The sequence below is a fragment of the Natrix helvetica genome (genome assembly GCF_964273705.1).
Source record: "Natrix helvetica genome assembly, chromosome: 1".
In the NCBI taxonomy this organism is placed as follows: Eukaryota; Metazoa; Chordata; class Lepidosauria; order Squamata; family Natricidae; genus Natrix; species Natrix helvetica.
Genome location: NC_138548.1, coordinates 1742447 through 1757732, shown reverse-complemented (window position 1 = coordinate 1757732; position 15286 = coordinate 1742447). Strand labels below are relative to the sequence as shown.

At 53.0% G+C, this 15286-nt stretch overlaps 1 protein-coding gene across 3 annotated transcripts in view; it reads left to right on the top strand.

The window, feature by feature from the left end:
* The window catches only part of MARCHF2 (membrane associated ring-CH-type finger 2), a 79142-nt gene extending 64553 nt beyond the window's left edge, over positions 1 to 14589 (top strand). For all 3 annotated transcript variants that reach the window (XM_081936424.1, XM_081936422.1, XM_081936423.1), the window contains exons 2-5: positions 1654 to 1889; positions 10283 to 10478; positions 12149 to 12358; positions 14092 to 14589. In XM_081936424.1, coding sequence (XP_081792550.1) covers positions 1714 to 1889; positions 10283 to 10478; positions 12149 to 12358; positions 14092 to 14250 — 741 coding nt within the window. In that variant the 5' untranslated portion in view covers positions 1654 to 1713 and the 3' untranslated portion in view covers positions 14251 to 14589. The remainder of the gene's footprint in view (positions 1 to 1653; positions 1890 to 10282; positions 10479 to 12148; positions 12359 to 14091) is intronic.
* The last annotated feature ends 697 nt before the right edge of the window (positions 14590 to 15286 follow it).

The window sequence follows — 15286 nt, the reverse complement described above, 5'->3', positions numbered from 1 at the left end:
TTAGCCCAGGGGTGTAAAAAAAATTACATTGAGGCCCACATCAGGGTTGTGTTTGACCTTGGGGGCGGGGTGGGTGGTGTGGCCAGGGCGCTTGGGCAGCTTTTTAGAATAGTAGAGTTGGAAGGGACCGTGGAGGTCTTCTAGTCCAACCCCCTGCTTAGGCAGGAAACTCAACACCACTTCAGACAAATGGCTATCCAGCATCTTCTTAAAAACTTCCAGTGTTGGAGCATTTGCAACTTCAGGTGGCAAGTTGTTCCACTGGTTAATTGTTCTAGCTTGACATCTCTTGTGTTGGGGGCACCTGTGGTGGCTGAATGCTAAGGCAGGACTTCCTCAGACCCTCCCTCACTGTCATTATAATTTCCTTCCTTCCTTCCTTGTTCATTTCCCTTCTCTTCTTTCCTTACTTCTCTTCCTTTCTCCTTTCTCCTTCCGTCTTTATTCCCCTTTCTCCTTCCCTTTTTATTCTCCTTCCTTTCTTTCTTTCTTCCTTCCTTCCTTTTCTTTTTCCTCCCCTCTTCATTCTCCTTCCTTCTTCCTTCCCCTCTTTCCTTCTTTTTTCCTTCCTTCCTCTCTTCCCTTCTTTTTCTTTGTCCTTCCTCTTTCCCCTTCTCTCCTTTCCCGTCTCTTCTTGGATGCTCAAAGGCAAAAGCTGCTATGAAAACATACTTCATTTGATAGCAAATGCTATAAAAGAACCTAAATATTTTTAGTTTGTTTTGATTGCCCTCTGCCAGCAAAAACGGAGGGGGGAGCTGCGCACCCCCCCCCCATGCCCCGTTTTCGGCCTGGGTGGGCTCCTGCATCCCTCTGCCAGTGAAAAGGGGGGTCCCGGGGCACCCTGGGCCAGATTTAAGCGCTTTGACACCCCTGCATCCATATGATCAAAATGAACTAGCGTGGGAAAACTTTGGATTGCCTGCTAAAAAAGAGAAGCCCAGAGTCACCTTGAAGTGGAGAAGAACGGCACAAAAATGACAGCCAGTTCTCGACTCACAACGGTCCATTTAGTGACCGTTCAGGGTTACAACAGCGCTGAAAAGAACCGCGACTTACCACCCTCTTTTCACACTTAGGACGGCTGCAGCAGCCCCAGGGTCACAGGATTCGCATTCGGGTCCTTGGCAGGCAACCGACTCATGTTTACAACGGTTGCAACATCCCGGGTTGCGACCTTTCCGACAAGCCAAGTCAATGGGGAAAGCCAAGATTCACTTAACGACCGTGTTACTCATTGAATTGCTGCACCAATTCACTGAACAAATGTGGCGAGGAAAGTCGTGGGGCAAAAGTCGCTGAAGCAGTTTCTCACTTTGCCACCTAAATTTTGGGCCTCATTTGCAGTCATAAGTCGAGGACTACCTGGGATTAATTAATCAAAATTTAATAAATAAAGGAATGGCGTGCACAGGCCTTTCTTGTTTCATATCCTCTCTTCTCTCTCTATCTCTCATTCTTTCTCTCTCTTTCTCTCTCATTCTTTCTTTCTCTTTCTCATTCTTTCTCTTTCTCATTCTCTCTTTCTCATTCTCCCTCTCCCTCTCATTCTTTCTCTCCCTCTTTCTCTTTTTATCTTTCTCATTCTTTCTCATTCTCTCTCTCTCTTTCTCTCTTTCTCATTCTTTCTTTCTCTCTTTTTCTCATTTCCAGCTTATCATGAATCTGCTGTCTGGCTGCTGAATCCAGTGCCTACCCCCCCCCCCCGTTGCCATGACAACAGGTGATTGCTGCCACCTCCCCGGCTCACTGTGTGACTGCCCGGGCAGTGCCACGTTGTCCAAGTCAGTGGAAGACTCGGACCTCGGACGCCCCCAGTACGTCACCCAAGTCACAGCCAAGGACGGCCGACTCCTCTCGACGGTCATCAAAGCCCTGGGCACACAGAGGTGAGGCCACTTCGATCCTTGGCTGGAGCTGGGGCGGGGGGAGTGGGGGGCGGGGGCATGGAGCCGAGCAACGAGTGGGAGTTGGATGGGCACCTCCGATGGCACAACGGTTGGAAGGAAAATTCCACCTGGTCCAGTTCCAAGCCGGGAGAAAAGACGCTGGGAATAACAGGGAGGCGGGTTGGAAAGGAGGATTCTGTTTATTGGTGAAGAGAACCACAGCATGAATTTCTGGGGCAGCCGGACAAATGGCTGAATGAGTGGATGGGTCTTTATAGGTGTCTGTGACTTTGAAGTCTGAACTGTTCTGGGGATTGTGCAATGAAGGGGCTTTTGTGTTCTGAAAGCGTGTTGGGTAATTGTTATTGTGGCTGGTGGCTTCCGTCCTGTGTTGGATCTTGGGTGAGGGGATGCTTGTTCTAATCTTACCATTCTGCTTTTGTTAGCTGTCAAACCTTAGCTGCAGGGAGTTTCCAAACATCCTGTCTTGAGTGGGCTACTGCCGGCAGTGTTTGCTTTGCTTATGAATGGAGCCATCTGGATAGTTGGCTTCCTCTTTCACTCAGCTCCTTATCTCCTTAAGCATCTGCTGGGGGCTATTGAGAAAGGCTTGGGGGCTGCTTTCTGCCTCTAAGAACATGTTTCTCCATTTCTCCTTCAGGGAAATATAATATTCTGCCTCTTTTAATATTCCCCAAAATATTTCGAGGGGGGGGGGGCTTCCCACACAACCATGGAGGGCTCCCATGCAAAAGCTAAAGTCACTCATTGAGTTGAAATCCCCTCAGCATAAAGGTGGTTCCTCAAGAGGCAACTGGACTTTCAGGTTTTTCTTCCAAGACTTTTCACTTCTCATTCAAGAAGCTTCTTCAGCTCTGACTGGATGGGGGATGGGGAAATCAATAGCCCCCCCCCTCCAGTCAGAAATAAGCTTCTTGAATGAGAAGTGAAACATCTTCGAAGAAAAAAGAAAAACCAGAAAATCCAGTTGCCTCCTAAAAAAGCATCTTTGGGGGGGACATGATCTGGATGACTGAGAATCTCTACAGACCTTCACTCATCTTAACATTGGTTTAATTCCCCATCCTGGGAGTTGAAGTTCACCCATGTTTAAAATTAGTTTACCAAATTTTTCGGAGTATAAGACGCACTTTTTTTCCTCTAAAAAGAGGCTGAAAATCTGGGTGCATCTTATACACCAAATAAAGCATTTTTTGCCTCCTGAAGCCCCGCCCCCCTTCACTAAAATGGCCGTGCATAGCCTTTCAGAGAGCTCCTGGGGGCTGGGGAGGGCAGAAATGAGCAAGAAACGGGCCGTTTCCCTCCCCCACAAGCCCCCAGCAGCACTCTATATGCCTCCATAAGGCTATGCATGCAATTTTCTGAACAAAAAAAATTGGGCACTTTTTGCTTGTTTTTGCCCCCCCCCCCCCCATGCTATTCATGCCTTTTAAAAAAACGGGCCCATTTTCATGAAAAGTGGGCCCTTTTGGGGAGGTTTGCAGAGTGCAAAAACTTTTCCCCGTTTCGGAAAGCTGTTTAGTTAGAGTGGTTGATGAGAATTACGTGGATCAAGTGCTGTCCCAGCAGAAACGAAGTCTTAAGTGCTGCAGATTGTCAGCGATTTCCTTCTCCAGCATATGGATAATGGAAACATCTACCTCCCTATTCTCTCTCCTTCCCTACCTACCTACTGTATTTCTCTCTCTCTCTCCCTCTCTCTCTCTCCCTATCTGCCTACCTACCTACTCTCTCTCCCCCCCTACCTATCTACTGTATCTCTCTCTCTTTTTCTCTCTATCCCTCTACCTACCAACCTACCTACTCTCCCTACCTATCTACTGTATTTCTCTCTCTCTATCCCTATCCCTCTACCTACCTATCTACACATTTTCTCTCCCTACCTACGGTATTTCTCTCTATATATATATATTTCTCTCTATATATATTCCTTTATCTACCTACCTACCGAACTATTCTCTCTCTCTCTCTCTCCCTACCTACCTACTGTATTTCTCTCTCTTTCTCTCCCTCTCTATCCCTCTATCTACCTACCTACTTTAAAAAAAAATTGCCTCTTCAAAACTTGGGTGCGTCTTATACTCTGGTGCGTCTTATACTCCAAAAAATACGGTAATTCCCCATCCTGGCCAAGGAATTCTGGGAGTTGAAGTCCCCCCCCTCTTAAAGTTGCCACGGTTGAGAAATGCTGGCATAGAGCAAAGTTTTGCCGATTTCCCCTTTCCCCCCTCCCATCTCCTTTTGGAAGTGCCACAGACCGGAAATGGTTTCTGTTCTCCTTTCAGAATGTAGAGAGGGTAGACTCTGACTTTAGAGAGTGAGAGACTGTGTGGCCTCGGAGTCAAAGAGAACAGCTTTCCATCTGCCCCATGGGGTTCGGTCATGTGGCCCTATGACTGGCCACACCAGGAGGAGCCAGGCTTAGCGTAACCCCGAAAGCAAAGGCGTTGGCTGCAAATTGCTTGAGCGCCTTACCCCTTGCTTGCAACACGGATGGTTAAATACCCTGAGAAGATCAGGATCCATTCTTAGTTTAACACTAGAGAACCTGTGGCTTGTTGGGTCCTTGCTTCACAGGCATTGCCTGACTTGAACAAAGAAACAGGGTGACCATCGATGGGCGAAAAGGCAGGGGAAACAGGATTGACTTCTCATTGGCTTCCCCACTGACTCTCCATATGGGGAAGCCTGCAGGGAGCATTGGAAAGGGCGGACATGTGAAGCGGACACAAGCGGGAGAGGAGGAGGAGCTTCCGGTGATGGCGGTCGCCTCCTGAGCTCCGGAGAAACGCCATGGAGCTCCCGACGGGATAAGGGACTGCCGCCGGGCCTCATGTCATTGGAGGCCCGAGAGTTTGATAGCTCGTCCACCCTGGCTTGTTTTGAGCTCGTTTCGGGCTGCCAGGGTGGTCGGGGGAGTTTGGAGTTCGGAGGAAAGGAAGGAAGGCTGTAAGCGAGGAGAAGGCTGGGCAGCAATGGCGGCAATAGCGGCGCGTAGCGGCGCGCAGCGCAGCGCGTTGTGGTGCGAGGATTGCGCTGGCGCTAGCGCTGACGGCGAAAAGACACTGGCAAGAAGAACAAGGCACCGGGGAGGAGAACAGTAGAACAGGACTGATGGGTGTGAGGTGCGAGGATTGCATTGATGCTGGCTGTGAAAAGACTCTGGTAAGAAGAACAAAAGACCGGGGAGGAGAACAAGATAAGGCTAGGAGGCTGGGAGTCAGCCGGGAGAGACTAATTGGAGATGGTTATGGCGGCGTGCGAGGGGAAAGAAAGGTCGCCACTGCCAGGGACTCCTGTTGTTTTTCCATCGTATCCTTGCTGCTCCCATGCCCCTATGCCCCCCCCCCCCCGGGCCCTGTCGACGCCAGCAGGGGGGCGCCAAATGCCTAGTACGAGTCTTTGTGAACCTTTGTGAAGTTTGGTGAATTTTGGAGAGCTCTACCCCAAACTTTACCCTGAACCTTGGAGAACCTTGGAGCGCCGGGTGGGAGCCTCTGGAACCATCTTGAATAATCTCCCACCTTCTGGTCATCTTTGCCATTTTATACATCTTTGCCATTTTACACAACTAAGAGATATTCGATCATTCCCCCCCTTTTTTTTTCATCCAAGTACATTAACATCTCCTTCCTCCCACCAAGACCCCAACTCATCGTCTATCAACTTTTTTATCTGCACCCTGATCCCACTGGGCTTTTAATTATCTATTCGAGGTTAGACCTGCTCCGCCTGCGGGAGGCCCCTCTCTCGCAGGTATGGTCCTTGGCCCTTTCAAGGGCCTGCCTTGATGACGGGTTTGCGAACCCCGAGAGGTGGAAGAAACGGAGGCTGAGGGGCTTTTTATCTAAATGTTTTTTATTGTTATTAAGGGGTTCCAGGGAGGGGGGGGGTTAACCAGGCCGGGAGAGGAGCCAGTGCCAGACGAACAGGTGAGTCCAGGAGGGAAGTGAGCGGGGTGGGGGGGGGGAGAAGGAACAAGTTATTCCAACAGAGGGTTGTTTGATTACAACGGTCGTGGGGAGGGGGGGATGCGAGGACAGGAGAAGATCCCAAGGTCGGTTGGGAGACCGTGGCTGCTGGCTACGTCCGGTCGTTTGTACCAACCCCCGCAACCTAGGTGGCCAGGAACTACAGAGCCGGGGCCTGCGGCTGATGCTTTGCAATGCAAGGTCCGTGACCAACAAGGCCCCCCTCATTAATGAGTTGATCTCTGAGGGGGAGCTGGACCTTGCAGGGATAACGGAGACCTGGTTGGGCCACGAGGGTGGTTTACCCCTCGTGGAAATGTGCCCACCGGGTTTCCGTGCATTCCATCAGCCTCGGGCCCTGGGTAAGGGTGGTGGGATGGCGGTAGTTATACGGGAAGGTCTAGAACCGAGGGAGTTCACTGTTCCTCAGATACCCGGGTGTGAGTCCCTTGGTGTGAAATGGGGCCCAGGGAGGCAGTTGGGCCTGCTGATTGTATACTTGGCTCCTCGCTATACATCAGCGGCCCTGCCCGAGCTCCTTGAGCTGATCTCGGAGACGGCGGTTGAGATCCCCAAGCTCGTGGTTATGGGGGATTTCAACCTGCCGTCAACGGGAGCAGCATCTGAGGTGGCTCGGGAGTTCATGGCTTCCATGACAGCCATGGACCTGACCCAATTAATTCAGGGCCCCACACACGAAGGTGGCCACACACTGGACCTTGTTTTTGTATCTGAGCAGTGGACGAGTGATCTGGGAATAGGGGACTTAGCTGTTACACCCCTGTCATGGTCAGATCACTCATGTCTCCGGCTGGACTTCCCTGGCGCTACCCCCCACCGCGAGGAGGCGGGACCAGACGGTCCAAGCTGGTACCGCCCCAAGCACCTGATGGAGCCGGATAGGTTCCAGACGGAGCTTGGGCCATTACCTGTAGCCCTGACCCGCGCTCGGTCGGAGGACCTAGCGGCCGCCTGGAATAGGGCGGCGGCTGGGGCCTTAGACCGGGTCGCGCCTTTGCGACCTCTCCTGCGGCAGCGACCCACCCGAGCTCCTTGGTATACCGAGGAGTTGAGGGTGATGAAGCGCCATAGGAGACGTCTAGAGAGCAGGTGGAGGTCCTCACGCTCCGAATCTGATCGAACACAGGTAAGAGCCTATTTACGGACCTACCTTGTGGCATTGAGAGCGGCCAAACGTAGATATTGTGCCGCTCTTATTGCGTCCGCTGATAACCGCCCTGCCGCCCTGTTTAGGGTGACCCACTCCCTCTTATCACAGAGGATGCAGGGAGCGCCATTGCAGGGCAGAGCAGAGGAGTTTGGGGAATATCTGCAGGACAAAGTCGCTCAGATCGGAGCGGATGGGCCCCCTTCAGTGGACCGGACGGGCCGCCAACAGTGAGTCTTGTGAGACCATTCTGGGAGGAGTTTGATTCTGTTGTCCCCGAGGATTTGGACAGGTTGCGTGGACGGCTGCGACCCACCACAAGTTTAATGGACTCGTGTCCCTCCTGGTTGGTACTGGCATCTTGGGAGGTGACTCGAGGCTGGCTTCTGGGCCTGGTGAATGCCTCGTTGGGTGAGGGATCCTTACCAACTGCCTTGAAGGAGGCGGTGGTGAGGCCCTTGCTTAAGAGGCCTTCACTCGACCCAACGGAGCTAGCTAATTATCGTCCAGTCTCCAACCTTCCCTTTCTAGCGAAGGTTGTCGAGAATGTGGTGGCGCAGCAGTTTCCACGACACCTTGACGAATCCGATTATCTAGACTCACGCCAGTCCGGCTTCCGACCCGGGCACAGCACAGAGACAGCCTTGGTCGCGTTGGTCGATGATCTCTGGAGGGCCAGAGATAGAGGTTGTTCCTCTATCCTGGTCCTATTAGACCTCTCGGCGGCTTTTGATACCATCGACCATGGTATCCTATTGCACCGGTTGGAGGGGATAGGAGTCGGAGGTACCGTTTTGCGGTGGTTCGGCTCCTACCTCTCCGACCGGAAGCAATGTGTGTTGACAGGGGGGCAGAGGTCGACCCTGAGGCCACTCACTTGTGGGGTGCCACAGGGGTCGGTCCTCTCGCCTCTCCTGTTCAACACATATGTGAAGCCGCTGGGTGAGATCATCCGTGGTTTTGGGGTTGAGTACCACCTGTACGCTGATGATACTCAGCTGTACATTTCAACCCCAAACCACCCCAACGAGGCTGTCGAAGTGATGTCCCGGTGTTTGGAAGCCGTCGGGGTCTGGATGGGGGACAACAGACTCAAACTCAACCCCTCCAAGACTGAGTGGCTGTGGCTACCGGCACCTCGGTTCAGCCAGCTGATTCCATCACTGGCCATAGGGGGCGAACAATTGCCCCCTGTGGAACGGGCGCGCAATTTGGGCGTCCTCCTTGATGCCCGGCTGTCAATGGATGACCATGTGGCAGCCGTGGCAAGGGGGGCGTTCCACCAGGTTCGCCTGGTGCGCCAATTGCGCCCCCTACTGGACCGGGATGCCCTGCGCACGGTCACTCATGCGCTGGTGACGTCCCGCCTGGACTACTGCAACGCTCTCTACATGGGGCTGCCCTTGGGACGCGCCCGGAGACTGCAGTTAGTTCAGAACGCAGCCGCGCGGGCTGTGATGGGGAGTACTAGGTACTCCCACGTAACACCTCTCCTGCGCGAGCTGCACTGGCTACCTGTGGTTTTTCGGGTGCGTTTCAAGGTCCTGATTACCATCTTTAAAGCGCTCCATGGCACGGGACCTAGTTACTTGCGGGATCGCATACTCCCACACACATTCCTGCGGCCAATTCGCTCACACAGGGAGGGGCTTCTCCTGGTGCCGTCCACTAGGCAGTGCCAACGGGCGACACCAAGGAGTAGGGCCTTCTCTGTGATGGGCCCAACCCTCTGGAATGACCTCCCCCCCCGACATCAGAACCACCTCTGACCTCCGCTCCTTCCGGCAGAAACTGAAGACTCACCTGTTCCGATTAGCGGGCCTGGCATAATTACAACTGTTACCTCCTGGTAGACGTACTATTAACTGGTTATTTTAGGGGTATTGTTTTTAATTTAATTTGTGTGTTTTTTAGGGGTTTTAAAATTATATTTATATATACTGGCTAACTATACAGTTCTTTTTAATTCTATTTTTAACCTCCTCCATATTTAACTGTACATATTTAATTCTTCTATTTATTGTATTTTGATGTATTCTTTGCATGGACTGTACACCGCCCCGAGTCCCTTTTGGGAGAGGGGGCGGTCTAGAAGCACAGTAAATAAATAATAAATAAATAAATAAAGCGTGCCCAATTTCAGTCGCACTAGGAAGGATGGGTCCCAGATTTTAGATGCACCCTTTAAGGTAGCCCATGTTTGAAGTACAGGTAGTCCTTGACTTAACGACAGTTTGTTTAGTGACCGTTTGAAGTTACAATGGCACTGAAAAAAGTGACTTACGACCGTTTATTACACTGCAGCATCCCCATGGTGACGTGATCAAAATTCAGACCACTGGTTCGTATTTATGATGGTCGCAGCCTCCCAGAGGGGGTCTGGTGATGCCCTTTTGCAACCTTCTGACGAGCAAAGTCCTTGGGGAAGAAGCCAGATTCGCTTAATGACTGCGGCAAAAAAAGTCGTAAAATGGGACAAAGCTTGCTTAAGAAATGTCTCCTTTAGCAACATAAATTCTGGGCTCCATTGTGGGCCGTACATCGAGGACTGCCTGCACATCGATTCCAAAAGTCACTGCCCCAGGATGGGCTGTTTAGGCCAGTGGAAGTTTACAAAGAGAAGAATTTGAGCAGCCGAATAAATGAATGCACCCACCCAACTGGCTCCTAGAGACTAAAACATAAGATGAACGGTTGCAGGAACTGGGCCTGGCTAGTCTAGTGAAGAGAAGGACCAGGGGAGACAGGATAGCATCTTCCAATATTTGAGGGAGGGGCTGCCGCAGAGAGGAAGGGGTCAAGCTATTCTCCAAAGCCCCCAAAGGCCAGACAAGGAAGAATGCATGGAAACTGACGAAGGAGGGAGATTCAACCTGGAAATAAGGAGGAATTTCCTGACAGGGAGAACAATCAACCCGTGGAACGGAAGTTGCCTTCAGAAGTTGTGGGAGCTTCATCCCTGGAGGCTTCCAAGGAGAGGCTGGACTGCCATCTGTCAGAAATGGTGTAGGGTCTCCTGCTTGGGCAGGAGGGTTGGACTGAATGACCCACAGGGTCCCTTCCAACTCTGTTAATCTGTTAATTGGCCAGAGGGTTGGCTTTCGGGATTGCAGCCGAGGGGGTGAGAGTTTTTTTCAAGCAAGGTTGCAACACTCTTCCCAAAATGGACGAGAGAATCCGGGGGCGATTTCCTTACTTCGATTCCCCCTCCCCTCTTTCCCCCCCTTTTCCAGTGATGGTCCCATCTGTCGCATCTGCCACGAAGGGGGGAACGGGGAGGGCCTGCTTTCGCCCTGCGACTGCACCGGCACCTTGGGGACCGTCCACAAGAGCTGCCTGGAGAAGTGGCTGTCTTCCTCCAACACCAGCTACTGCGAGCTTTGCCACACGGAGTTCGTGGTGGAAAGGCGGCCCCGGCCTCTGACGGAGGTGGGTATGTCCCCCCACCCCTTGGCCCCCACCCAGAGGGAAAGTCTTGGCGGGAGGGGCAGGCGTTTGTCACGAGTGAGGCGAGAGTTCTCTTGACTTATCGGGCACTGACTTAGGAGCTGGCTCGGGTCGAAAGAATCGGTACGGTTCGGTCAGCCTCCATTGCAGGAGGGGAGAAATCCTCCTGGTTCGGCCCAGTTCGACTGGCATCAGTTCTCTGAACTGGCGGCAAAAATCCCTGATGGCCCCGCCCACACCCGCCTGGTCGCCCTGTCGCCACTCCTCTCTTCTGACCACTCGACCTGCCCACCCAATCCGAACGTTTCTCCCTCCCTTCACAGCAGAGCTGCTACAACCTGTCCCTTTAAGGTAGACCCAGGGAGGGAGGGGGCCGGGGGGAGACCATAAAGGGAGCAGCAGCTCCACTGTGAACGGAGGGGAAAACATTCAGATTGTCTCTGCCACAGAATTCAACGTTAAATGCAGCAGAGACAATCCAAACGTTTCTCCCTCCCTTCACAGCAGAACTGTGGCAGCCTGTGCCTTTAAGATAATCCCCGGGAGGGAGGAGGCCAAGGGGACCATAAGTGGAGCATAAAGGGCATGTGACTGAGTGGGTGTGACCATGTGTGACATCAAGATGGCCACGCCCACTCAGTCACAGGACACCCCCACCACCAAGCCACGCCCACAGAAACGGTAGTAAAAAAAATGAATTTCACCACTGCATCGCAGTATTCTTCCGGGTGGCCTGAGATGACCTTCAGGTGCCCCCTCTCAGACCGCTATCGGAGATGTGGAGCCGGTCCTGGGCAGGACGCAATGGCAGGAGGAGCCAGCTGAGGTTGTGTGGCCATTTGCTCACATCCTTCCCAGGAATTGGGAATCTCTTATTGAGAAGGACCAGGGGGGACATGAGAGCAGCCTTCCAATATTTGAGGGAGGGGCTGCCACAGAGAGGAGGGGGGACAACCTACTCTCCAAAGCACCCGAAGGCAGGACAAGAAGCAATGGGTGGGAACTGGTCAAAGAGAGAAACACGCTACAAATCGTGAGGATTTTTCTAAACAGAAACCATCAATCAGACTTGCCTCCAGAGGTTGTGAGTGTTCCATCACTGGAGGCTTTGAAGAAGAGACTGGATCAGGGGTGGGAAACCCAGCTGGTTCTGACCAGTTCTGGAGAACCGGGAACGGAGATTTTGAGCAGTTCGGAGAACCAGCAAATGCCACCTGTGGCTGGCCCCGCCCCCATCTATTCCCTGCCTCCCGAGTCCCAGCTGATGGGGAGGGAATGGGGATTTGGCAGGACCCTTCCCCTGCCACGCCCACCAAGCCACGCCCACAGAACCGGTAGTAAAAAAAATGAATCCCACCATTGGACAACATGGCCATTTTGTCTGAAATGGTCTAGGGGCGTGGCTTGGGGGCAGGGGAAGGATACTGCAAAATCCCCATTCCCTCCCCACTCGGGGGCCAGCCAGAGGTGGCATTTGCCGGTTCTCCGAACTACTCAAAATTTCTGCTACCGGTTTTCCAGAACCTGTCAGAACCTGCTGGATTTCCTCCCTGTCTAGGGGCCTCCTGCTTGAGTAGGGGGATGGACTAGAAGATCCCCAAGGTCCCTTTGCAACGTATTATTCGATGTTCTCTTTGTCCTCCCGGCTGCAGTGGCTCAAGCACCCCGGACCTCGCAACGAGAAGCGGACGCTGTTCTGCGACATGGCCTGCTTCCTCTTCATCACCCCACTGGCAGCCATCTCAGGCTGGCTCTGCCTGCGGGGCGCTCAAGACCACATGCAGTTCAACAGCCACCTGGAGGCCATCGGCCTCATCGCCCTGACCATCGCCCTCTTCACCATCTACGTCCTCTGGACCCTGGTCAGTGCTTGCGGCCTCGGCCGGCCCGCCTCACGCTTCCAAAACTGTCAGTTGCGCCCCTCGGGAGGGGCCTGCATGCACGCCAGTCCCTGCTCTTCCGGTTTCTGGTGCACATGGGCGTGCAAAGACCTGCTGGTCGATGTATGTGCATGCTGGAAACCAAAAGATCAGCTTCCCGTCGCGGGCATGCAAGCTTCCTGTGCTGCCGCGCACGCAAAGACCAGCTGGCCAGTGCGCATCTGCAGGCCAGGACCTGGAAGAGCAACGGGCGACTGCGGCTGGCATGCCTGGAGAGGTAGCTTTGCGTGCCATTTCTGGCAGGCGTGCCACAGGTTCCCCTTCCTGGTCCTAGACTGCTTAAGGGGCAGAAGGTTTTCTGAATTGGTCTAAAGCAGCGGCGGCAGCAACATCCTTACCCCGGAGGCCTTGGCAGGCGTGGCGGAAGCCAATCTCTCCACTGTTTCTCCTTGTTTTTAGTTCAATATCTAACCCCCACCCCCCTCCCAGTCCTCTCTGCTTTAGGGAAGTCCGATTCTTTCTCTCCATCCCAGCCTTTGAGAGAGACTGGACTGTATCAGGGAAAGCGGTGGCTCAGGGGTTAAGATGCTGAGCTTGTCGATCAGGAAGTTCGGCGGTTCGAATCCCTAGTGCCGCGTAACAGAGTGAGCTCCCGTGACTTTTCCCAGCTTCTGCCAACCTAGCAGTTCGAAAGCACATCAAAATGCAAGTAGAAAAAATAGGGACCACCTTTGGTAGGAAGGGAACAGTGGTGGGTTGCAGGCGGTACGCCCCAGTACGGGTACCAGTGCCTGCTGGGAGCACCGGGTACCGTTCCAGTACAATGCTCCAGAGGGCCCAGCCACCCACCTGAGCGCCTTACCTGTATTTGAGCTCTTCAGCGCTTCCGCACACACGCACGGAGCGTACGGCACCTGCGTGATTCTCCGCCGAGCAGCTGGAGTGTCACGGAGGCGCCGCGAAGGTAAGGATGCATGCGCGTGCTGCACATGTGCATGTGGGGGACACCAGGCCCTGTTGCACCATACCGGTTGCAATGGGATCCGGAAGCCACCACTGGAAGGTCACAGCGCTCCGTGGGTCTTCGGCATTGAGTTATGCCAGCCACGTGACCACAGAGATGTCTTCGGACACCGCTGGCTCTTGACATGGAGATGAGCACCGCCCCCTAGAGTCTGGAATGACTAGTACAGATGTGCGAGGGGAACCTTGACCTTTATACTGTATTTTAAACCTTTTTTTGGGGGGGGGGAGACACTGCAGTTAAAAACACGGCATAGTAAATACTGATTATCCACATCATGAACAGGGAAGGTAGTCCTTGAGGTGCAGCCGTTCAATGAGTGGTCATTCAGAGTTAATGGCATTGGTGGGAAAAAGGGACCAATCGTTTTGCGATCAAAATTCAGACAGTACTGATAAATAAATAAAGGGAGACTAGTATAGATCTATTTCGAGTTAATTAGTTCTCATCAGCTAGCCATACCCTTACTGGGATTCGAACCTGGGCTGTATTACATATTAGGCAGGAGTCTTAGCCACTAAACCACAGGCTCTCCTCCTTATCAGCTGAGCCAGGGAAATAGGTATGTATTTGTGTTACAACCCCTGGTATGCCTAAATATGGGAGGAAGCTCACTACTCCCTCTTAAGCCAATTAAGCCAATTTAATATTGAAAGGACGATTTGTTCACCCGTCTCTTTCCTGTGTCCAGGTGTCATTCCGCTACCACTGCCAGCTCTATTCCGAGTGGCGAAGGACCAACCAGAAAGTCCGGCTGATGCTTCCTGACGCCAGGAACCCGTCTCCCGTCCCGCACTCCCTGCTCTCCGCCAAGCTGCTGAAGAAGAAAGCCGACGAGACGACCGTATGAGCCAGGCTGGCGCTGGTTTACCCCCCCCCCCGCCCCGTCCCCAGCAGCGGAAGGGAGGAAGAGGAAGAAGGGAAGGGGGACTCTCAGAACATTTCGCCAGCCCAGCTGGAAGGGCGCTTGCTGTCCGTTCATCGGTCAAGCTCCCACCTCCCGAAAGACAACCAATTCCCGGGTGTGTGCAATGGGGCAGGGGACGCGGCGTGCCATGGGCGCCCGCCAGCCCCGCTCCGTCCTCAAGGCCCAGTGGGGGGCAGAGGAGGATACCTCTCCCTCGATCCGTGTAACGATCTTATCTTATAGTACCTTAATTATTGTTGTAATTATAATTTTATGACTGTTCTCGGGTTTCGGCTGTTGTGTTCAGGGCCCTTCTCCCCTCCCTGGGCATCACTGTGAAAAGGTGCGGGGTTTCCTTCCCCCGGAGGGGCAGAGGGTCCCGTCCTTCCCCTCAGCCCTTCTTCAGAGAGATGGACGGGCGTGTAAAAAAGAAGCCACATGCAAATCCGTTTGTCCTACTCTGGGTGGGAATGGAGGCCCTTTGGAACAAGAGCGAGGCGGGGTCTCCCTGTTGCCCCCCTCCCCTCTCTCTCTCTCTCGACTCCTTTCATATTTTTGCACTATATAGATTGGGGTGGGGGCAGTGTTGTCTCCCCCCCCCCCTTAGTTTCCCATTGACGTGGCTCTTCCTACCTAGAGGACCCTGTGCTTCTAAGAGCGGATTTGAATCTAAACATCCCAGGAGGAGTTTAAAGAAAGAAAAGAAATAATAACCCCTAGAGAAAACAAACTGCCGGTGAAACCAGAGGGTAGCTTTTTCTTTCGTTTTTTTAAAAAAATAAACGCCGTAACCATCCGGCTTACAGAAATAAACAGCCACGGGGTCTTGAAGTCTTCAATATTGCGTGAACGTACGACGTGCCGCTTTGTCAAGTGGAGTTGCTGTCGTTGGCTTCTCGCTCGCTCGGGGTCGAGCCGGCTTCGTTTCTGCTGGGATTTCGTGGATCAGAATTTCCATCCAACTTGGGGTTTGGATCCG